The sequence below is a fragment of the Octopus bimaculoides genome, chromosome 6 (assembly GCF_046866305.1).
Source record: "Octopus bimaculoides isolate indiv1 chromosome 6, ASM4686630v1, whole genome shotgun sequence".
NCBI lineage: Eukaryota > Metazoa > Mollusca > Cephalopoda > Octopoda > Octopodidae > Octopus > Octopus bimaculoides.
Genome location: NC_142933.1, coordinates 46,772,928 through 46,797,350, shown reverse-complemented (window position 1 = coordinate 46,797,350; position 24,423 = coordinate 46,772,928). Strand labels below are relative to the sequence as shown.

At 30.8% G+C, this 24,423-nt stretch overlaps 1 protein-coding gene across 9 annotated transcripts in view; it reads left to right on the top strand.

Moving 5' to 3' along the window:
* Window positions 1–24,423, top strand: part of LOC106873536 (rab11 family-interacting protein 4A) — a 108,604-nt gene that overhangs the window by 47,120 nt on the left and 37,061 nt on the right. For 2 of the 9 annotated variants that reach the window (XM_014920940.3, XM_052968864.2), the window contains exons 6-10: window positions 433–501; window positions 12,160–12,195; window positions 15,343–15,445; window positions 16,362–16,465; window positions 18,130–18,144. In XM_014920940.3, the coding sequence (XP_014776426.1) occupies window positions 433–501; window positions 12,160–12,195; window positions 15,343–15,445; window positions 16,362–16,465; window positions 18,130–18,144 (327 nt within the window). The remainder of the gene's footprint in view (window positions 1–432; window positions 502–12,159; window positions 12,196–15,342; window positions 15,446–16,361; window positions 16,466–18,129; window positions 18,145–24,423) is intronic. The other 7 variants (XM_052968868.2, XM_052968865.2, XM_089353829.1 and 4 more) reach the window with 5 other exon arrangements.

Below are 24,423 nucleotides of genomic sequence, written 5' to 3'. Positions count from 1 at the left end.
GAACAGGTTTGATCATAGGTCTGCTAGATTAAGGTTGATGTGGGGTTAAACAACTGGTACCCATTTTATGAACTTTGGAAATATGACCTGTAATCTAGATAATCCTGGCAAGATTCTGATTTATATGCAATGAATACTTTCAGTTACTGTCAATTTTGGAAATTCAAAGAGATAAATAGAAAATAAGTCACAAATAATTGTTTAATGTTAAAAGTATGACAGCTTGATAGATTCTTGCAAAAAATTTTAATTTTGTTCTGCATCAGACATCTTGATATTAAATTCTGTCTTAAAATTAGCTAATAAACTTTTAAAATGGTTTTAGTATATAAACTAGCATCATTCTAATTTCTTTTGATCTGTCTCTATTTCAATAAAAAGTTTAGAAGTTTAAACAATTCAGTTGATGTGATTAACTACTTTTTTTTTCAGTAACTGTGTTAACTGTAAAAAAGCTCGTCATCGAAGAGAACTTTTGCCTCGTCATCACAAGCGAATCTGGTACTTAAATCTCCCTTATTTTAAGGCCATGCTGTGTATAGTTTGCTTTATGCTTAGACCTCCCCTTAAAAAAATACACCTTTTATTTCACACTCTCTTTTTTTGTTGCAAGCTTTAATTCTTACTTCCTTGGAATTATTGGATGAGATTGATTACCAGAAATCAATTTATGATTAGATGGTTTTTCAATATTGTGTCTTCAATCTATTTGTTTCTGCACTTTTTCTTTGTGAATTTGCTTATTCATTTTGCTTTTTCTGACTTTTTTCTAGAACTTTTCACATAGTACAAGATATATTGCATGGTGTAAAATGGTTCCATGTAGATCCACTCCCTTGCAGTTTTTCTTGATGCATAACGATTATATTTTTCATTGCTTTTACTTGATTTTTTTTTTTTTTTTTTTCCTGTTCATACTTCTATTTCCCTATGAAAATTTCATTTTTATTTCTTAACTTTTTAGATGACAGAATAATTAAAATTTAAGTTTTTTTTTCTTTACACATTTAATTTTTTAGTAACAAAATACAACTGAGATTGTTCATAAGATTACTATATTATAACTGTTACTCAAAATTTGTTTTGTTTTTAAATGAATCTGCTGCTTAATATTAAGTAGATGTCATTAACATGTAGGCACATTAATGCAAATTTTTTTAACATTTTTGTTACTGTATAACCAATTTAAAAATAATTTTAAATCATATTTATATGACAGAATTTTCAAACTTTTAATCTTTATTTCTTACCCAAGGTAATTATATTACATGTTCTGAGGATTCTTTGCAAAAAAATGTTAGCTAAAGGTTAAAGGGATTGAAATATTTTTTCTTATAGTTATCCAAAGAGGAAAGAATAGATTAAAAAGGACTTGTAGGTTGGGAAATTGGGTACTGTTGAAATTGCTATGAAGATAACAGTATTCTTCTTTGAAATAAATGAATTTTTAAAAATCTCCAGCTTTATTTGTCATCCAACATATTTTTTATTCAAAGAAAAGTCTCATCTGAAAGACCAGAATACACCTTACTCTACATAAATTTATTTTATTTCACAAGATTTATAAATTGTTTTGTTGATGACTGCACTCACTTGTTTCCTCAGCCTCTGGCTATTTTTCTTTGCTGTGGATACTTTTTTTTTTTAAATTTCTTCTGTTGAATGCAGTTGTGAGTTTAAAGTACTGAACTACAGACAATGTTATGACTTCAAAACATTATTTGTTTTTGTATACCTGACATCAGATTCCTCCTACTTCATAGTTCAAAAATTAGCAGTAGTAAGAGTATCAAACTGTAAAGCAATTGTTCTAACAATGCTTTGGTTTATTTCCAATGGTGGCACAAGTATGATTTTTCCAGCTGAATCCCTACCTTATCAGTAAGCACACAATAATCAACTATAAGTGAAAAGAAGCTCAGAGCAGGAGGTTTGTTGATATTCTGCCATGTAAGAATGGAAACTTTAAAGTATTGGCTATATGAAGCAGGATGTCATTAACCCATTTGTTACCATATTTCTATTGAAATACACAGCCTTTGTTTCAGTTAATTTTTAAAGAATAATAAAAAAATTTAATGAAATAACTGTAACCATTTGGTGTTGGGAACATGAATTAACATGAAATCTGGAAAGTTTTAATTTAGATCAATTTAAAACAAGAAGTTTTTATCATAAAACCAGAGTCAGTAATCTCAGGTAGGGTGGTTTCAAAATGGTTAAGAAGAATTTTGTCTGAAGCATCATTGGCAGTCTTGTACTTAGTCACAGTGTGAAGAAAGAGATGCAAAATAATTACTATGAGAAATATGAGTGGAAGTGAAAATGTACTGCTGGTGCAACCAAAAAAATGGGTTATTAAAGTTACTTTAATCATATTTAATCATGAAAATAGAGAAAGCTTCAGGTCAAAAAGGACTCGTTGCTGTGAGTTTGAAACTACCAGGCTTTGTAAATATGTTCATTGTTTAGTTATTAAGTGTAGATAAGTGTTACATTCAACACAATGATTTTGTGTAACACTGCTCTCCTAAACCAAAAGGTCTTAGGAAATTGTTGATGGGCCAAGTTTAAAGTGAATTCCTTGAAACTGGCAGAGGATAATGTTAATTTGGACAAAATGCTGACAATGCAAAAAACAAAAGGATTTCATGAGCCAATATTGGAGCCTCTAAGTCAATCAAGAGTAAACTGTAGCCCACAGGACCTTCTAAATGGCACACCTAATGAAAAATTACCGTAAAATTTTTTAATAGCGTAATCTGTCTGGTGATGAGCCATATCTCGTTTAGCCTGCTTCTCAGAAAAGGTTACTCATGCCTGCTTTACATGGTTGTTGCATTAGCTAAGAATAGCAGCCAAATATTCCTCATCACATCCCAGAGCAAAAAACAAACAAAAAAAACTGCTACATTAAATAATGTAGCCAATGATGGGTTGTCATCTATCAGAGATCCCACTGTTTGAGTAAAAGTATGGTTGCTGAAGTGAAAAAAAGAGGTGGAAGCTCCTATCTCTGTGTGTAAAGGCAAACTCTATGAAGTTTATGTAAATAGTGGGATGTTACATGGTCATGAGACAATCATTGGATATAGATCTTTTGAACTTAGAGAGTAATAAAGTATAATCTGTTGGGAGTAGAACGTTAACTGAAAAAGTGGACCACAATTGTGCTAAGAAAGCAGTTGTTGATAAAAGACATCAGCCAACGTAATGTGAGAGACATGACTTCATTGGCTCTGAAGTGATCAAATAGATGAAGATTATTATGCATGTAGAAAGAGAGGAGGATTGATCTCAGGAGTTAAATCTCAGAATTAAGATTGATCAGGATTGAGGTAATTTGAGACATTCAGTACAACAAAACATAAGGGAGCATGATAAAACATAAAGAAGCATGATAGAACAAAGTATGATTTGTTTGCTCTATTTTTTATTATGAGCTTTTTTTATATATATTTTCTTCAGTACACACCTACTTTTTCTTGGTCAATTATATAAATGGTAATAAGTTTCTTGTCAAAGGCATGCATGTTTTCTTATTTTCTTCTATATGTTAAACTATCTCAAAGATCTCAGTCTTATATAAATATTATTGTAAATGACATTAAATAAATCAAGACAGAAAGAAGGTTCTTTATTTGAGACAATTACCACAATAATTGCTCATTCATTAATGCAGTTAAATTAAAATTATAATTGTTCCATCTGTGAATGATGTCCAGACATTGAGTTCTTGGTTCAAACAAACCCTAAGAACATTTGATTCAGTTTATATCAAAACGTGGATGAAATCTTTTTTAACTTCAATGTTTTCAAGATAACATTCAACAAACCTATATCAGAAATAGTAAATTGTCATGATTTGCTTTTCATTTCTAGATTTAATATATAATTCTTCATCATTTTAAATATTTATTATATTAATCAAACTAAAGAGATATCAGTTTCTTGCCTTTTAAAATTGATGACTTAAAACTTTCCTTTAAATATAACAGTTCTATTTTGGAATAGCGGGCTTCAAAGCACATAAAGCTATAAATAATAATATGTAAGAAACCTTTGACTTGTTCTATCCAAAAGGGTTTTTGAACCTAATATTATATGCTTATGTATATATTATATGCTTATGTATATATTATATACTTATGTATATATTATATACTTTATGTACTTTGAGATCTACTGTTCCAGAAAAAATTATAACAGTTCCAATTATTGATTATTAAATATTTTGATATTTCATTTTCCTTTCAGAATATGTTATTTGTATATTTAACTGTTTAGATCCTCTTCTTTACTTGTTATTACTCATGGTTATATGTAATGATGCTGTTAGCCTAAGAATTGATAGTGTGTATGTATATTAAGAATTGGTAGTATCTATCTATCTATATATATATATATATTATTAAAAAAATGGCAAAAAAATCATATATTAATTAATATCGATTAATTACCAGGAAGCTAGCACATTTAAAGAATCAAAGAGATTCAGAAACAGTATCTGCAATCTCAGGAGATTAAAGTACATTTTTATATATGACGTTGACTACTAACGTGGACATACAATGTGCTAGAAATAGATCACATCTTGTGTCTAAAAAGACCTAAATTGTTCTCAACATGAAATATAGCGTGATACCAAAACGTAAGCGGGCAAGACATTTAAAAAAACCGAAAAGGAACATTATTAAACAGGGACCGGTTTCGAATTTTAACAATCTTACCGACTGTCTATTTCTCATCAGCCTGATTTGTAAAGGAACCATAATCATCAGAACCCCATGCAAAGTTGTCCACCACCATAGGTGCGCGTGTATATGGTTCTGCTAATTACAGCTTAATGGTAAAATTCAAAAGTCTTCGTTTTGGCGCGCTAATTTCAGGAATATGTCTGCAGAGAATATTTACTGCATCGCATATATCCAGTATGAGAACTCGGTAAGGGTTAATATATTATTTAAAAAATGGCAAAAAATCATATATTAATTAATATCGATTAATTACCAGGAAGCTAGCACATTTAAAGAATCAAAGAGATTCAGAAACAGTATCTGCAATCTCAGGGGATTAAAGTACATTTTTATATATGACGTTGACCACTAACGTGGACATACAATGTGCTAGAAATAGATCACATCTTGTGTCTAAAAAGACCTAAATTGTTCTCAACATGAAATATAGCGTGATACCAAAACGTAAGCGGGCAAGACATTTAAAAAAACCGAAAAGGAACATTATTAAACAGGAACCGGTTTCGAATATTAACAATCTTACCGACTGTCTATTTCTCATCAGCCTGATTTGTAAAGGAACCATAATCATCAGAACCCCATACAAAGTTGTCCACCGCCATAGGTGCGCATGTATATGGTTCTGCTAATTACAGCTTAATGGTAAAAATCAACGTCATATATAGTGGTCAACGTCATATATAAATATATATATATATATATTTCATGGTAGTGTTATGTAAATTAAGTATATGTTTATGTATATTACGTGTTATGTATATCAAACTTATACAGGGACTAAAATATTCTCTGAACTTTTTCCCAGCTATTATAAAAAATTAATTTCTTGAATATTGTGTCAAAACTAAAAGTGGGTTTGTTTAACTTTTGTTAACATTTTTTTAGTGTCTTTACAATGATACTTCTATACCAATCATATGGCATGACACCTTGCATGTCTTGATCAACTATCCAGCTTATAATTATGTTTTCTACCTCACCAGATACTTCAAGCATCTCTGCAACTATTCCCGATTGATCTGTGTCTTTCCTCTTTTCCATGCCCTTAATCACTTTATCACTTTTCATCCCATGCATTTTCCACATTTAACAGACTCTCATAATAGCACTTTCACAAGACTTTTTTGTCTCTATCAATAGTCAGTTAGCCTTCATCATTCCGTATACACTTTTCGGCACTTGTATCTTGGTTCTCTCTTACACACTGTCTCGCAGGGCATGTGCAGAATTAGAGACATATTTATACAAACATTACAAACAAAAAATTCCCTCTATCTTTTTTGTAACTTATTTCTTATGAAATTTACAGGTAAGCTGGATTACTCCTTTCAGAAACAACAAACCTTGGCATGTAGGAATTTCATCAATACATATACAAACAAAATTAACTGTTCCCCTTTGTTCTACAAACAAATTAGTCTGTTGTGTGATCATTCCAATCAAAACTTAATAGAAAAAGTTCTGAACAGATTTGACTTCAGCTTCTGGAGATATTTTTGGATAACACTTGCAACATTTTCAGTGTTTGACCATTCTTCCACTATTATTTCATTCAAGTCATTTGATAAAAAACTGAACAGATCAAAGTCAGACATTATAGTGTGCTTGGAAGAAATAGATATATTGCTCTGATTATCTATGAAACTCCTTATCTGCTATTAATTCATTAAATAAACCTTCAAGTAAGTTGTTGCTCAAAGAATGATTAGCAACCATTTTACAAAGAAAGTTACGATAAAAAAACAATTTTTTTAAAGGTTACAAAAATTCACTAACATGTGGATCAATGTTATTAGTGTTATCAATGTTAGAGAATGTAAATAAATTGAGAAAAGAATTAGTTTTCTCTTTAAGATTAGAGAGTTGATAACTTGGTTTAAAGCAAATGTAAACTTGCATGGTCTAATTCATATGGTTTCATTTGGTATAGGACTGACGTATGTGGTGTCATGGAGATTTGGCTTGCACCAATATGTTAAAAGTTAATCTTAAAGAAAATAATATCAGTTGTTTTAATCAAAGTTGGTATCAGTTGTTCTTTGCAGTAGTTTTTTATACTATAGAAAAATGTTACTTCTAAGTTTGAAATAAATTTGAAATTGAGTAGTTGAAAGGAATATTTTCTTAAATTATATTTCAAAATATCAGCTCAGTCCAAAATGCAAGAGAAATTTGAATTATCAATAAAGATCTTTTGCTGATAAAAGTTGCTCTTCTTTCTTAGGTTTGTAAAGTCACAAATTTTGTGAAGGTAACATTATTTGGTAATGCCAGAATTACTTATGGGATTACTTTTTGAGACATTTCCTCATGTTGTGCTGTACTATACCCCTACTGAGATGCATTATTAATGTTAAAAAAGGTATTTCTACTTCACACATTAATTGTGTAGCTGGTGATAACCTAACTAGAAAATTCTTTTATAAATAAACAAATGTATGTAGCTATTCAACCCTTGCTATCTTAAGCAAAGTAGAGCCAAGAGATGAGAGATGAATGGAACCTATTGGTGGAAAGGTTTGGTAGATTTGCATGCCAAATATGATCAAAGGCTTTGCTGATGCCTAGTGCAACAATATTGCCCACTGGTGGTCTCCAGTGAGTCTGGTTGTGCAGAAGATGTACTGGTAGTCACTGAAGGCAGAAGATTCACCTTGGAGGTGTTAGAAGTGCAATGGAAGGAGAATTGCTTTGATTTGGATATAACATTGATGCATGCTTCTAAATGTCATATCTCAGTAGAGAATGAGATTAAAGATTGATGAGTATAAAAGCAAGTTCTTCTAGGGTGTATTGAGTGCAGTGGAAGAGATATTGTGTGGGCCAGTGGCTTTGTTTGTTTAAACAAAGCTGGTTATATTTTTGTACTTTGCATATGTGTAAGTAGGGCAAGGAATCATTTGAGGTGGAAAGGAGAAGTTTTGGAGGGGATTGACTATGTGTAGTGTGGATTTGCATGATAAGTGAGTAACAAAAGTGGAGGTGTTCTCCAAGAGGGTATCACTTACAGAGCCATTGTTGTTTAGAAGACGAGGAAAAAAAGTAATTCAGCCAAGTCAGTTGAGATCCTTTTGGCCAGAGACTAAAAGGATTGGCCACAGTTTAGGAGATGGGAAAGCTTAAGAGACATATGATGTCTTTGTTCATGAAATAGTGGGATAAATACCCTCTCAGTTTCTTTCTTCTAATCTTCACCCAAAGTCACTCCCATGAGGAGTCATGATTTTTCATATTCTTAATGTTTATGTAGATCTGCCCGTTTAACTGCATTTCTTCTAGCACTTCATTTCTTTCATAAGTTATCCTGCTGTAGTATGCTTTCTTCTCTTCAAGTTCCACAAAAGTAAGTCCTAGTTCTTTGGCAGCATGTTTAAACTGTTCTTCATTCACACTATCAGAAATGCTAAGTCTTCTATTACCAATTTTCTGTTTCATGCATATATGGCTGATATTTGCCTTGGATGAAATGTTTCAAATTGTTATTACTAGTATTATTAAAAGTAGTGATATGGTAAAATCATTAGAGCACTAGAAAAATGCCTTCAACATTTCTTTCAGGTCTATACATTCTATGTTCAAATCCTGCTGTAGTCAACTTTGCCCTCCACCTCTCCAGAGTCAACAATTTTAGTATTAGGATCAATGATATCAATCCTCTCTCCTAAAAGTTGTTGCATGCATGTCTAAATCCAAAACTTATTACATACTACTACTACTACTACTACTATCACTACTATTAGGGTTGGCAGAAATGTTAATGTCAGAAAAAATTCCTTTCTGTATTCATCATCATCATTGTTTAATGTCCGCTTTCCATGCTAGCATGGGTTGGATGATTTGACTGAGGACTGGTGAACCACATGGCTACACCAGGCTCCAATCTGATTTGGCAGAGTTTCTACAGCTGGATGCCCTTCCTAACGCCAACCACTCCGAGAGTGTAGTGGGTGCTTTTACGTGCCACCAGCACGAAGGCCAGTCAGGTGGTACTGGCAACAGCCACGCTCAAACTGGTGTATTTTACGTGCCACCTGCAAAGGAGCCAGTCCAGCAGCACTGGCAATGATCTCGCTTGAATAGTTCCAGCTTTTTACATTGTAAGTTCAAATCCTGATGTTGACTTTGGTTTTCATCCTGTAAGGATGAAAGGGTTGATGAAATATAGTATCAGTCAAATACTAGAGTTAATGTAATCACTTACCCCCACCCCAATTGCTGGCCTTGTGCCAAAATTAGACACACTTTGACACAAAGTGATAAACTTGCAGAATTGTTAGAGCATCAGGAAATGCCTTTCAATATTTATTCTGGCTCTTTACATTCTGAATTCATATTCTGCTAAAGTCACCTTTGCCTTCCACCTTTCAGGGTTGATAGAATAAAGTACCTGTGAAATAGTGAGGTTCATAGTATTGACTAATGCTGTTCCTCCACACAGACTCCCTACTAAAAAATACCTCAGACCTTGTCACTATTACAGTTATAATTATGAAGGGTGGTGAATTGTAGACAAAACACTTTACAGCATTTGTATAGGATCCTTCATGTTCTGTGTTCAGTTCATGTTAGGCTTAATTTTGTCTTTCATCCTCCCAAACTTAAAGGGTAAACACTACCTTTGATCATGAATGAACATGGGATTGCACCTAGAAAGTTACCCTCTGAGGCACAAGTCTAGGCACATTTGTTTATGGAAGACCAGCAGTCACACATGCATACCAGCCTCTCCTCCTCATACCACCAGTGTTATTCAAGGGAAAGACAAAGGCTGATACAGCCTGGCACCAGTGATGTCACAACTCATTTCTACTGTTGAGTGAACAGGAGCAACATGAAATAAAGTGTCTTACTCAAGAACACAACACACAGCCTGGTCTGGGAAATCGATCTCACTACCTCATGATTGTAAGCCTGATGCTCTAACCACTGAGCCATGCACCTTCAACCCAGGCTAAATAAACAACCCCAGTATTGATGTTAACTATCCTTCTACTATAATGTGATATTGTGCCAGTGGTTATTTTTTATATAGAATTTCTTTCAGAATCACACCTTAAAACTAAAATATTTTTTTGATATTTAGTTTGTTGATTCTTAAAGTTTATTTTTTCTTTGTTCCTCCTGGGATCAGTAAGTACAAGTAATATACTCGGGTCAATTTACTATATCTCCTCCTCTTCAAAATTTATCCTTATAGGTGCAGGTGTGGCTATGTGGTAAGAAGTTTGCTTCCCAACCACATGGTTCCAGGTTCAGTCCCACTGTGTGGCACCTTGGGCAAATGTCTTCTACTATAGCCTCAGGCCAACTGAAACTTTGTGAGTAGTTATGGTAGACGGAAACTGAAAGAAGTCTGATGTGTGTGTGTCCCCAACCATCACTTGACACTTGATGTTGATGTATTTAAGCCCCTGTAACTTAACACTTTGGCAAAAGAGACCAAAAGAATAAGTACCAGGCTTTAAAAAAATTTGTCTTGGAATCAATTTGTTTGAGTAAAATTCTTCAAGGCTGAAACAAGTAAATGGTAATTATACCTAAAGAAGAAACATTTTAGTCTCCTATTTATTATTGTGCATAACACAGGCACACATATTTGTAGAGGATGTGTATAATGAACTTGAATTTTAGTATATTGCTGGTAAATATTAACCATGGAAGGTTAAAAGATAGAACTCAGATGGATATAACTATTTCAAAGCTTTCATTACCCTATTATTTTTAAACACTTCAATGTAAAATGTACTTTATTGGTACTTAGAATTAGATATGTCTTTAATATCTTTTTGTCTGTTTGTTTGTTTGCTGGGGTAAAAAGTGTAAAACATTGAATTGCTAATTATAAAATTGTTGATATGTGACTGAGTCACTGTCTTTGCAAGAGACATATTTAAATGCAGCTGGTCACCACAAGTAGTTGTTAGTTCAACCACTTCAGAATATTACTATTAGTATGCAATCCCTGAAATACCAGACATTCACCTACTCCTGAATGTATCTGAATAATAGTTGTTCCTATTCTTTCTTAAATAAAAAAACAATTTTATTTTATTTCTGTTTTGAATTTGTTTAGTAATATTTAAAATAATATTATATCAAAATATTATTCTATGTCTATTAACAATTTGTTTTAATATCCAGATATTGGACATATATATGAATTCGACTTAGTTGATTTTGATTTACTTGAAATTTTAGAAATATAATGAATTTTCAGGGTTTTTGTTTTTTTTCCTTTTATGCATATTGTCTGTAAGAATAACTATGATAATAGCATTTTTGAAGTTGTTTATATTCATGATTATTCAAAGAAAGAAGTTAATTAATCAGTGTTTTTTTTTTTCTTATTTTTAATCAAGAAGGTGGAAATAAGATTTGTGAATTCATGCTTTTCCTAACTATTTAAAAATACAAGTGAAGTAAAATAGTTAAGACTTAGAATACAAATATTAGATTTCATTTGAAGAGCGCTTACTACACTGAGATGAAAATTTCTATTATAAAACCTTGGTTCAACATTAATAAGTATAGGGAAATAGAACATTGTGATGTTTGTTCCTATCATTCAGCCATTAGTGGTATATGTGAAAGTGCTTTACAAAAACAAGGAAACTGAGTTGTAAATTTGGTTCCCAGAGAATTTACAATGTCTGCTATATCATCTAGGATCATCATAACTGGACACGCTCAATGTGGTAGCCTTATCACTCTCATTCAACAAGCTGTATTAGATTTAAAATTGGAACTACAGCTTTTAAATTTTCAAGCAACAGGTTAAAAACTTAATGTTTTATTTAACCTGTTATTGTATTCTAATTCTGTAAAAAAAAAATTTAAAAAAATTATCGAGGCTTTTTAATTAACCACCATGAAAATCTCATTGGATAGTTATTTATATATAGTCTTTTGCGATCTCCTAAATAATTTAGAATTGTAAATGAAGTAGGTTCAATTGTGAGTTAGTCATGGTCTAAATTTACTGAAAACAGCACTTACTCCAGATCGTTTCTTCTTTCTACATAGCATCCACCTACATTACATAATTAGGTTAATGTTTCATTATCAAATGAAAGATGGTATTAGATCTTTCTGGAACATTTTGAAATAATTTTGTATTCTTTGATTTGCTTTAGCCATCATGACTAAGGCCATGCTAGAGCACATGTTTAAAATACTTTAATAAGTGATTTAAAGTATTCCATAACTAAAATGTCTAGTCAGATTGTATTTTATTAACCAGATTGTTCTTACTGTTTATATGATACTTACTTCATTTCGTGAGGGTATCATATTTAAAATTATTTCACTAATCTTTTGAAATATCTCTTTTGATTGAAATACATACTTGAAATGTTATTTTGGCTTCAATGATTTTAAATTATGCCTGCTGTTTTCTTTATAGGCCCAATAAACGTCTTAGTTCAGCTGCTTATGCCAGGTAAATATAGTCCCTTAAAAACGTTTTTAATATACTTCCTCTACTAACATTAAACCAGTTTTTAAAATAATTGACAAGCTGATTGCTTTTAAGAATATTCTGCAATTATACTTTAGTTTCAAGAATATTAATCCCCCACCATCAAGTACAAAAGCCCCCAAAATATTCATATTGTAGGCAACTCTACATATGAATTCTAAAAGAAGTGGGCATCTCAACAAATTGAGTCCCATGCCCTCAGTTGGTTGTACTATAGAAACTTGCAGCTGTCCTCTGATATAAATTTTTGTATCTTTTAATATAAATCAGTTAATACATCTCTGAAAACTTTTGCTGGTTATTACCACATTCAGCTTCCAGATTGTCTTCTGTTTCTAGGTCTCTGAATCCATTGACCTCCTACTTTAAAGTTACTAGTCACCAGTCTGTGTTAAATAGTACTACTTTATTCATATGGAATAGACTTGGTATTCATAACTGGCTATCCCTTTTGTTTTTGGCAAGTACAAAGTCTATCTGGTTTCTGTGTGTATCTGATTGGTCAGTGATAAGCTGGCTGGCCAGTTTCTTGAAGTTTGTATCACAAATGGTAAGATCATTTGTGCCTAAGTACTCACTCTTCAGTTCATGTACTAGCGCTATAACCTCCAAGTATACCAGAGAAACCCTCACTGTTGCCCACTACATCCATTAAAATCAGTCATGATGATTTTAATGGGTATAGCCAGGTTGCTGTCATTCATTTTGGAGGTAATCTACTGAAGGGTCTCCTAATAATCCTGCTGCTTAACTACCAAGTATGTGTTAAATGTTGCTGTCATGTTGTCTGTGACTAGCCTAAACTTAGTTATCCCATTGCATAGCTTGACTATTTCAATTATAGAATACTGTAAATAGATCCTATAGTTAGTACCTGAAAAGGTAGGAGAAACACTTGCACAATTGCCTGGCAGTAACCAGCAGATTTTTGCCTTTAATTCTAAGTTTCTGACATAGCTGTTTTTACTATTATCATTGTTATTATTATTACCATTAAACATAGGATGAGGAGCTGGAAAATTCGCTATCATGCCAGACAAAATGCTAGTGGCATTTCTTCCAGCTCTTTACATTCTAAGTTCAAATGCTGCCAAAGTCATCTTTGCCTTCAATTTTTTTGTGGGGATCAATAAAATAAGCACCAGTTTAGCACTTACCTCCTCTCCACAAATTCCTGGCATTGTGCCAAAATTTGAAGCCATTATCAATGCTTAGCATAGAATTTCATCCAATTAGCTCAGTCTATTTTGATAAGTGATGCAAGGGATGTGTTAGATGTAGACTGATGTTAACTTTGACATATGCACAAATATTGAATAAACATGTATTGTGACTATGTATGGGTTGAGACACAAAAGGTGAAAATATGAGAGGCAGAGAGAAAATTGATAGTAACTTAATATCATGAGTTTGAAAATATGAGCCACTGGGGTCTCTAGACATTTTCAAAGTGAAGCTGCATAATAGCATTTTCAAGGGAGTGTATCATGAGAGGCTTCTTGGAAATTGTGATAGAGGGTGTTGGGCTAGTACATACATTGGTGGTGGCGGTTAGAAATTACATGTATTTTCAACACCCAAATCCCAGAAGGTGAATTTGGGTGGGGTGGGGGAAGAAGGATTTCTAAGAGGAAAGAGAATAGCTTTAGAACAACTTTATTGTTTGTAAATCTAGGTAGAGGAAAATTTTTTTTTCAATTTACTAAGAGAGATGGTTGGTAGGATAAAAGGAGATAGTTTAAGTAGGAAAGGAAAAGAGAGATAAATGTATTAATAGTATTAATATTAACAATAATAAAAAAAAAACAGCAATGAATATGAAAGGTAATTCATTGGAGCAGGGGGCAATGAACAAAAGTGCTGGTAGCTAAAAATGAGGAATGAGCATCTCATGTTTACCATCTAAAAGACAATGAAAGACTAACCAAACGTACAGAAGCACTTATATTCAATGAAAAATTCAAATCAGTAAATAACTAAATGGAGTAATTCTGATATAAACTGTTTGTGACAGATATAATATACACTTTATGTTTGAAACAATAAATTTAATGAGCATATCTTAAAGCACTAAATTATTTTATTGATTTATGAATAAAAAGTTATGAAATATGTATATGATTTAAAAGATAGTTTTCAAAACCAAGTTATAAATCTTATATTTGGATTGTGAGATTGAGGATTATTTAAGATCGCTTGCCTTAAGATCTTTGGTCTATTTTATTGCAAGGATAAGATTAATATTAAGGAAATTAAATTACTGGCATACTTGACACAAATTGAAAAGGTTCTTGCTTAATGTGGTGCATTGAATAATCTGTTGACTGATGTTGATTTGCTGCCAATCTTTTGCATGAAAGCTTAAATTCTTTGAAAACAGTGATCTGTCCTGATATAATTTACTTCTATATTTAAAAAAAAATTTTCTGCAAAACATTTGTACTTGAAATTTACTTACATTTCTCCTTTTTCACCTCTATTAAGTTAAACTTCAAAATATTATTAAGCTCATATCTAATGTGAATCTATTTTAATTGATTAATTAATTAGCCATGAAGCTTTTAAAGTTTTGGATTTACTTTACACAGAAATGGTCAAAAAGTTTTGCTCACTGGGAAGAAGTTCAGAGAATCTTTACTCATATTGACATCAATAAGATTTCCTATATATCAGTTAAAAAGCAATGAAAGAAGAGGATCTACTATAAATGGTCAGAGAGTTGGGAACTATACATATTCTAATGGTTACCTGAAACATTAGGAACCACCTAAGAATAATTAATTATATCATTATTTTCTGGTGATGTAGTTAAATGAAAAAGTATGGATTCTAGTGAATAGTCAAAAATTACAATTATTGATTAGTTTGGAATAATATTGACTGAGTTTGATGAAATTCAGTAGGGAATAAACAGACAAGACAAAATAATTTTTGCTAGAATAATGAATATTTATGAGAAATGTCTCAATTTTACTTTAGTGCACCTAGATACATACCGTTTATGAACATATAGAGCCACCATAACAGGTTAGCTTCCTTTTATTCTTATCTTTATGTTTGATGTTGAAAAGCATTGAAGAAAATTGAGGATTTCTTTTCTATTTCTAGTCAATTACAACGAGCTAGTCGTAGCCCATCTAGAAGAAATAGTATAGGTTCTGATGAACTTATTGATGATATTGATGGGAATTTTGAAGTATTAAATGACAAAGTAAGTACATATACATTTCTTGTAGCCACTATATTTGTAGTGATAAATCACTATTAATGTTTACAGTATTGTCTTTGTCTAAATTTCTCTTTGGTCCACTATTGTGTAAGCTTTCTTATCATATACAAATACTTCTTTGACCCAACTTTAGTGTAACAATGTTTTTTTTTTCTGCTTTGTACTTTCTCTTTTTGTCTTAACCACAATTACCACCTACAACTTGTGTGGCAAGAAGTTTACTTCTGGTTCAGTCCCACTGCAGGGCACCTTGAACAAGTGTTCTCTTCCATAGCCTCATGAAGTGAGTGTATTTGGTAAATGGAAACTGAAGAAATCCTATCATGTGTGTGTGTGTTTGTGCCAATGATATATAAAAAACACCCTGCATACTATGTAAAGTGGTTGGCATTAGGAAGGGCATCCAACCATAGAAGCCAAGCCGAAATAGACAACTAGAAACTGCCTAACCCACACCAGCATAGAAAACAAATGTTAAATGATGATGATGGTGGTGTGTTCATGTTTGTCCCCCCCCCCCCACATGACAACCATTGTTGCTTTGTTTACTTCTCTGTAACTTAATGGTTTAGTAAAAAGAGACCAGTAGTGTAAGTACCAGGCTTGGAAAAAAACAAAGTACTGGGACCGATTTGTTTGACTAAACCCTTCAAGGTGTTGCCTCAAGATAACAGTTTAATGACTGAAATAAGTAAAAAATAAAAGATATTTTATTGGTTCCAAATTTGTGATGGAATTATTAATCAATTTCCTCTCTTAATAATCAGTTTTACTGACCCTTAAATTAAAATATAGAATGGATTCAGTAGAAAAACTCTAATAATGATAACGATGATGGTGTTGATGATATCTAAAGATATTTCTATAGATTTGATTTTTAATTACTTTTGCTTTCTAGGTAAGAAGTCTTGAAAAGCAAATTTCACTTTTGACTGAAAGCCAAATGAAGAATGATGATAAGCATCAGAGATTAAAAGAAGAAAACTGTAGTCTTATTCAAAAGTAAGTCATTAAAACATTTTATATAATTAATATTAAAAAATGTCCAGTAACCAACAGATCATTAAATCAAAATAATGTCAAAAGTACAATAAATTTTTTAGTTTTTTTTTTATTAATGTAACAAAAATTGGTGAGTCTATAAGAATAATATATGAGACTGAATATATTGATGCTTACTTTTTTTTGAGAATCTGTAAAATGCAAGGATGCCAATCAGAAATCTTTGTAAAATTTTATTGTATAAAAAAAACTATAGCTGGAAGTTTTCTGAATTTTATCTTTGACCTATGGCTACAAGTGTAAATCTTATCTCTTGTCGTTCTGTTTGTTATTTGGAGAGCTAATGATAATTCAAAAATGCACATAGCAGCAGTAGAATTCATTGTACCAAAAGTAAAATAATCATTGATATGCATAAAGAAAAGAGGACGAGTTAATTTGATTCAGTTTCCTCAATTTACATACAGTGACCAAAATGAAGCACATGATGAGAATAAGTAGTTTGAACTTTCTGTTATTGTATAGTTGGATAATGATGGATATTTATATAGATGTTTGTGAAAATGATTTTATTTAGTTGGTTACTGTAGTTAAAATATTGGACATGTTTATTACTTTGCTTACTCAGTAAGACTATTTGAAAATGTGTTCCCTTTCAGTTCACTGTTGAGGGGTTAGTATTGTCAAATCTTTGTTCAATAATTCATACTTATATCTTTGATTAGAACCAGCAAAATTTGACATGAATAAATAGATATGACAATCAATGAAATCATGTATTTGTTGGTCTTTGCTAAACATCAAATACATCATGTATTGTGGAAACTTAATAATCAAACTTGCATTCTTGTTAATTGAATTTACATTTGATTTGCTTTTCAATATCAGACAGAATTACAACTGCTGTAATAATTTATGTGGATGATAGAGCACCACAGACCTTATCAAGAAACAACAATTAAGATGGCAAAAGTCATTTAATATAAAAATAAAGTTTTAATTTGAAGAAATGCCTTTCTGTTTTTATAATTTTTTTTATGATCAAGGCTTTTTAATTATTAAATAAGATAAAAGGAGCTAAAATAAGAAGCATTGAAGAGCTTTTGTGTAGATTCTGAATATAATTTTATAACTCCGAAAGCATGTGGCCTAATGGCTAGGGTGTTACACTCACGATTGCAAAATTGTGGTTTCAGTTTCCTATACAGGTGGTGTATTGTGTTCTTGAGCAAAATACTTCATTTCACATTACTCCAGTCCACTCAGCTGTAAATGAGTGACCCTGTGATAGACTGACCTCTTTTTCAGGGGCAATATTGTGATCTCAATCACTTATACATCTTGAAAATTGGGTAACAACCCTGGGTCATAGGTTCAGGATAGCAATGTCCCAAGGGCCTTTTTTTCTTTTTCACTAAAATAATGTGCTCCTGCATCTAGCATAAGTATATACTATTTTAGAATTACCCTTTGATTAGTTAACATAATAGTATCTGTGCACTATAAATGCTTTATTGTAATAAGATCCATGTAAAGGACTCACTATGTTTCAATATTTTCCTATTCTGTTTGCACTTTAAGATCTGTTAGCATATACATATATAATTTAAAATTTATTTGAAAAAACAAAAAAGCTGTGATTTTTTTCCCCTCACTATTTTTAGTGATATCGTTTATCGGTAAGTTAAAGAATTTTTGCCTGGAAATTATGTATGTTCTGAATGAGAAATTTGATTTCAAATTTCTTTTTTGTTTTGTAGCTGCATCTTGAGTGAATATGCATATTAATTTTCCTGGCATAAATTGCATGGATGGTGTTATAGTAAAATCTAAAAATACTTTAGCTAATTTATTGCAATTACAAAATAGTTAATTATCTAATGCATCATGACTGTGTTTCAATCTTCAAGACAAAAGCATGAAGGAAGTCTTTGCCAAAATATTGAATGTTTTCTCTTTTTTTTTTTGTCCTTTCTATTAATTTGAAAATAATTATGGTTTTTAAATGTTAGCCTCACTTGAGAATTAAACATATACGCATGTGTTTTCAACTTATAAGTGTTGTTGTTACTTCACCTGTTGTTGTTACTTTTTTACTTGAATCAAATATTTTGAAGATGTATCATATAATTGCATGATTTTTCTTTCTTGTTTATAAATAAAACTTAGATTTAGCTTCTTGTAATATCTAAAGCTTAAAGAACTGAGGCTGCTTGTTTTTTTTTTTTGTTTTTTTTCCCCCCTCTGTTGACAATGAGTGAAATTGCTAACTAAAGAACATAGAGCTTTTCTGTTGGAAATAAGTATTAATTACTTTCTTGACTAACAGGATAATACAATCGTACCCTGATGGCCACCCTGGTCAATTATCAAGCAATGTGTATTAGAATACATTTTCTATTAGCAGTGAAATTTGTCTTTGTTTCTTTCTTTTTTGAATCTACTTTTTTGAATTCTTTTTCCTGAAATTGGTTTTAAAAAATGCTGATTTTCTCTACAAATAGAATAAAATCAAACTAAATATCACCTCCTCCCCTCAAAAGTTTTCTTCATAACATACTGGTTTCTTTCTTTTTATTTTTCTACAAATAAGGCTATCCTTGTACAAGGAAAACAGTATAGTTAATGTAATATGATCTGCTCGTTTTTTTTTCTCTTTTCTCTTTTTCACTTTAGATATATATATATCTGGCTATTTTCAGTTTGCAATTTCATCTCAATGTGTTATCTTGTAAATGATAGGGAGTTAGTTATGTAATCAAGTTAATCCAATGTTTTTTACATCTTTAATATAAAATAATCTGGTAGTTGGCCTTAAGAAAGTCAGTTAAACATGAAATATTCTGTCTAGTTGTATTCAAATTATACTACCATTTCTTGTCTTGTACAGTTGTGATTTGGAGCCGACAAGGAACCTTTTATGTAGTTGTTTGACCTGCTAAAAAGAGTAACCAATTCTCTCAAATCACAACCTGACGTCTTAAAAAAAGAAAGACACTGGATAATGAAAGATAATGAAGTCTTAGATACACTGTCTGAAAATGGGTTCATGACAGGGAGGGCATCCAACTGTAAAACAATGCCTCAATAACATATTCATCTTTAATTATATGATTACGGGTTACTCGTGTTTTTCTATATAAATCTCCTTAAGTGACAAGAGTCGATGATTTTACATTAGTAACTAGCTGAATCAATTATTTCCATGTTTGTTTTTCACATAAAACACTTAACTCTGAAGTAGTTTAATGTATTGGGTTATCAATCACATAAAACAGTTAGTTCCAAAGTAGTTGTTTAACTAATAGTTTCTCAAAGTGAAACAGTTTGTTCTGAGGTACTTTAATAAAATTTTGTAAATCTGTTAAACTGCTATGTATGGTTCTACATATCTTTTAAACTTTAAAATGTTTAAATTTACTGTTGTTGATGAGGTAAAAGTAGTTGTAAGAGGAAGAGAAAATAAGGACAACAATTATTTGTTTTTCACCTATAGACTTACCTTACTATTTTTCAAAGGATAATACCTAGTTTGTAAAGTATTAGAATCATAAAAATGGAAAATTCTGTCCACAAAAAAAAAAGTAAAAAAAGGGAGTATAAGATGAGGTTAACCAGTTCAATAAATTAAAACATTTTAAAACAGAGAAGTTAAAACCTTTTTTTTTCTTTCAATTCTTATGTATATTTGTCTGCATGAAGGTGTCTTCAGTAAAAACATTGTATATGTTCTTTGTAATAAACATTTTTGTATCTTGTTGTTATATATTTCATTTTGTCTAACCATATTCATACACTGCATCATCATTTTCATGCTAGTATGGGTTGTATAGTATTTCACCATGTGTTGTGGTTTCCAATATATTTACTTAATAGTGTCTAGTCTGCTGTTGAAATGATTTTATTAGATTTCCTTTAGCTTCAAAGTATTGTTAAAATCTTGTAATATTTAATGTCACTAAAAGGAAATGTTAATAAAACAAGACTATTTACTCTTGAGATTTAGCGTTTCATTGTAGGAAATAATAATGATAATTCAATATTTTATCCTTTCCTTAGGATCATACTTTCTTAATTCATTTATTGTTAAAACTATGTTAAATGATTTACTTTTCTAAAATTTTATTCATATTCTTTTAGACAATTGTATCCCTTTCCAACTTTATGATCCTATTTATTTACATAAAGTAATTCTATTTTACTCCTTATACTCAGCTAAATAACATATTTTCACTTCTGGCTGTTGATCTCAGTGAACGCTTAGTAAAACTTTATATTTAGTTCAAGCCTCTTCCGCTGTTTTCTTTCTTTCTACTGTTATGTGATGAATGAGTCATTCGTTATCAGTAGTCAGTATGGCTAAGCCTAACATTATATAGTAAATATTCATGCAGTTTAATACACCTGTGTATGGGTTTCAATCAATATATTATAGCATTTGTCACATGAATTAGGTTAATACTTCTATCAAATGTTTGTATGGGATGAAAGAGCCAAACCTAGAAGGTAATAACTTTGGAATTAGTTAAGTTTAAAAAAAAAGAAATGACCCACCTTATTATTGAAGAAATTTCTTATAATTAAGGTTCATTTTATTCCCTTTGTTTACTGCTAACATTTCACATATTTTCTCCATAATAATGATATTAAATAAAACCAAGATCCTGATTTTAGTTGCAGAAATAAACAGTCTTGATATCAATGTAAAATTGTTTTCTATTTTTAACTGTTGTATTATGATAGAAGATAGATTGATTTTAGTCTACATAAAATATAGTTAATTTGACTTCCAGCAGTATCTCTTCAAATTAGGATTATGGTAATTGAAATGAGTCTATAGTCTCCTCAAAAACAGCTCTCTAAAGTATTTTTGATAAATCACATTTTTTTATATGTATTTTATATTTAATGTGATTAATGTCAGGCATTCAGTTATATGTTCCTTTTGTGGAACATAATTATTTTTAAGGATTTTTTTTCTTCACATTTGGTTGTTTAATAATTTCTAATTGTTTGGTATAATAGTATTTTCTTCTTTTGTAAAAGTCAACAACTTTTAACAGCAATCTCTTAACTGTAGCTTAAATTTAAAGTTTTTTTGACATTTATATCTAGAATATTTTAAAGGATTTGCTCAATTCAGCTTCTCTAAATTATAAAGTCCTTCATATATTTGTTTTGTGATTTATTTTTTTAATTTTTATGCGAACTTGACTGCGATGTCAAAACTATGATATTAAGCAGTTCTCTGTTTTGTCTGACACAATATCAAATTGGTATCAATATTTGAATGTATCATCAGGCAAAATACTTAGCAGCATTTCATCTGCCTTTACATTCTGAGTTCAAATTTTGCCAAGGTCAACTTTGCCTTTCATCTTTTTGGGGTTGATAAAATAAGTACCAGTTGAGCACTGGGCTTACCCCCTCTCTCAAACTTGTTAGTCTTGTGCCAAATTTTGAAACCAATATTTGAATGTATCACTTTCTAATCAGTCAGCCACAACTAAATACATTTCTTTGTGCAAATGTTTCATAAATAAAGTTTTCAAAAGAACTCCAGGTAAAGAAACTCTATTGTAACTTTTCTACTCCTGTTCACAATTTACCAACAAGAATGCTTCCCCAATAGGAAAACAGTTATCTGGAAATACTAAAAAAAAAAAAAATTAACAAAGCCTAAATTATATTTATGAGTCATTTTTATTAGTGAAAATCAACATTTCCATTAAAATTAGCTGCTTTAAAAACTTAGCATATAAATTCTGAATAGAGCATTTTGAGTGCTAAAAGGCTACTATTAGCTTGTGATATTGAATAAATACTAAATTTTTTGTAGAATTGGAGGGTTATGAGTATACAGGGAATTACTCATTCTATTTATTTAATTGGATGAAATTACTAGGTTTGGCTTTGTTGCTATATCTTTTAATGTCACAAATTATTTGTTTTATTACCTCTTTAGATATAACAGATTGCTAAGCTTAAAGCTTTGGCAAAATATAATGTAAATAGATAGTTTTTAAGATACTTTTATTTATGGTATAGTTGAAATATAAATAAACTTGTAGTGTAAATAAAACAAATCTTGAAAAGAGATGTTTTGAACTAGAAAAGTTTGAAAACTTAATCTTTTTCTTAAAGATTTGCTTAACTACACTTTCAATTAATCATATGTAATATAATTTTAAAGACACTCTGTATTGTAATTTTACTCATTATAAAACAAGTATGTATAAAATGTGGTAGTTAAGTTTAGAAATTTATAGTTGAAATAGAAATTAAGTATTGCTAAGTGGTATCTCTAAGAAAAATTGATATTATATATAACAAGGTACATTTCATGTTATGGCTCAGAAGTAGAAAGCTTTAGATTGGTGCACTTAATTTGTGGCTTATAAAAAATTAGTGAAGTTAGTACTTGGTTGAAATACATAGCATTGAAGGGAATCCAACAATGCAATAGTTATAGGAATAGATTAAATGTAAATAGGAAGAAAAATATATTGTGAAGAGCAATAAGTAGAAGGAATGGATAGATTTGAGCATGAATGGCATGTACCTAGGTTCATAATTGTATTTGGAGAAGATGCAAAATTAAGATAGTTGGTGGCTATGAGATAAAGTTGAGAATAAATCATCATCATCAGTGTTCAGTGTCCTTTTTCCATGCTCGCATGGGTTGAATCAACCAGGCTGATGAATTAATTTGAATATTATTTAAGATGTTTTCAATATGTATGCAGTACTCTGTTCTGGTTTGTAATTTAACCATAACTGTATCAACTGAAACACTTCTTGGCTATTAAGTACAAGTTAAATTGTGAAGAAATTCGACCAATGTTAATATGAGAACAACATTAGAATTCAAAGTGTTCAGAGTGATATTGTCATTCTGAAGGTTAAGGTGGAAAAGAACACATGCAGTTTTGTGTAGTTGAATGCTATCATTTGGTCAAATTTCAGTTGGAGATTACCATGAAGGATTTTTATTGATAAAGATGAATAGCTGGTAGAATCAATTATTACTTGCAAGAAGCAAAGTATGATCTTGAAGAAATGGAGATAATTTATCAGAATAAAAGTGTTTGGTGTTGATAGTAATTGACAGGTTATTGATAAACTAACTGAATATTGGGGTTAATAATAGATCCTCGTTATCAACTTTATAAAATTGATTAAGGTTGGTTGATGATAAATTTATTAATGAGTTAAAGATTGGCCAATGATAAATGTATTAAAGAAATTTCCTTGTTTTCATAATAAATACTTTGTTAATTTGTATCTGATTAGAGTCCACAAAATGTTACTGACATAAGTAATAGAGTTTAAAGGAGCTTTTCAATTATTGGTAGCTACAGTTAGTTACTTTATTTACCTTACTTGTACTGTATTATTTAAATGGTGTGTGTTAATATCATTGGGAAAATATGAATGCTATAGTTTTCCATCTCATCTAGCTGGTCTTCATTCCTAATTTAGAAAGCATTTTTTAAATACTCATATAATTTAACATTTTAAGTAACAAAATATCTGAGAATTTTATCTTTTTCCATTATTTTAATTACCCTTTTACTATTTACTACCTGTTATCTATGTAATGTTATATGTGTATTAAGTTACCTGCACATGAGATATTAGACTGCTGTAATGCATGTATCTTTCACTGTCATAGTTAAATTAGATAGGACAGTAGTTTAATTTTGAAAAATAAACTGCTCCAAAATAGTAGCTGACTGCTCGCTGTATGTAGTGGGTTGTTAGAAAGTATGCGGTGAGATTTTGAAAAAGGTATTTAAAGAAGAAAATTACTTTAAGTACAATCAGTACAGTTGAAGTACACTAGCTTTCTGCATTGGCTGTTGCTTTGGTATAGGAAACAGGTAGATAGAAAAAGTTTAAATTATGGTGGGACAAAGGTTTGTTTAAACAGTTTATATATTCAGTTCATTGTAATG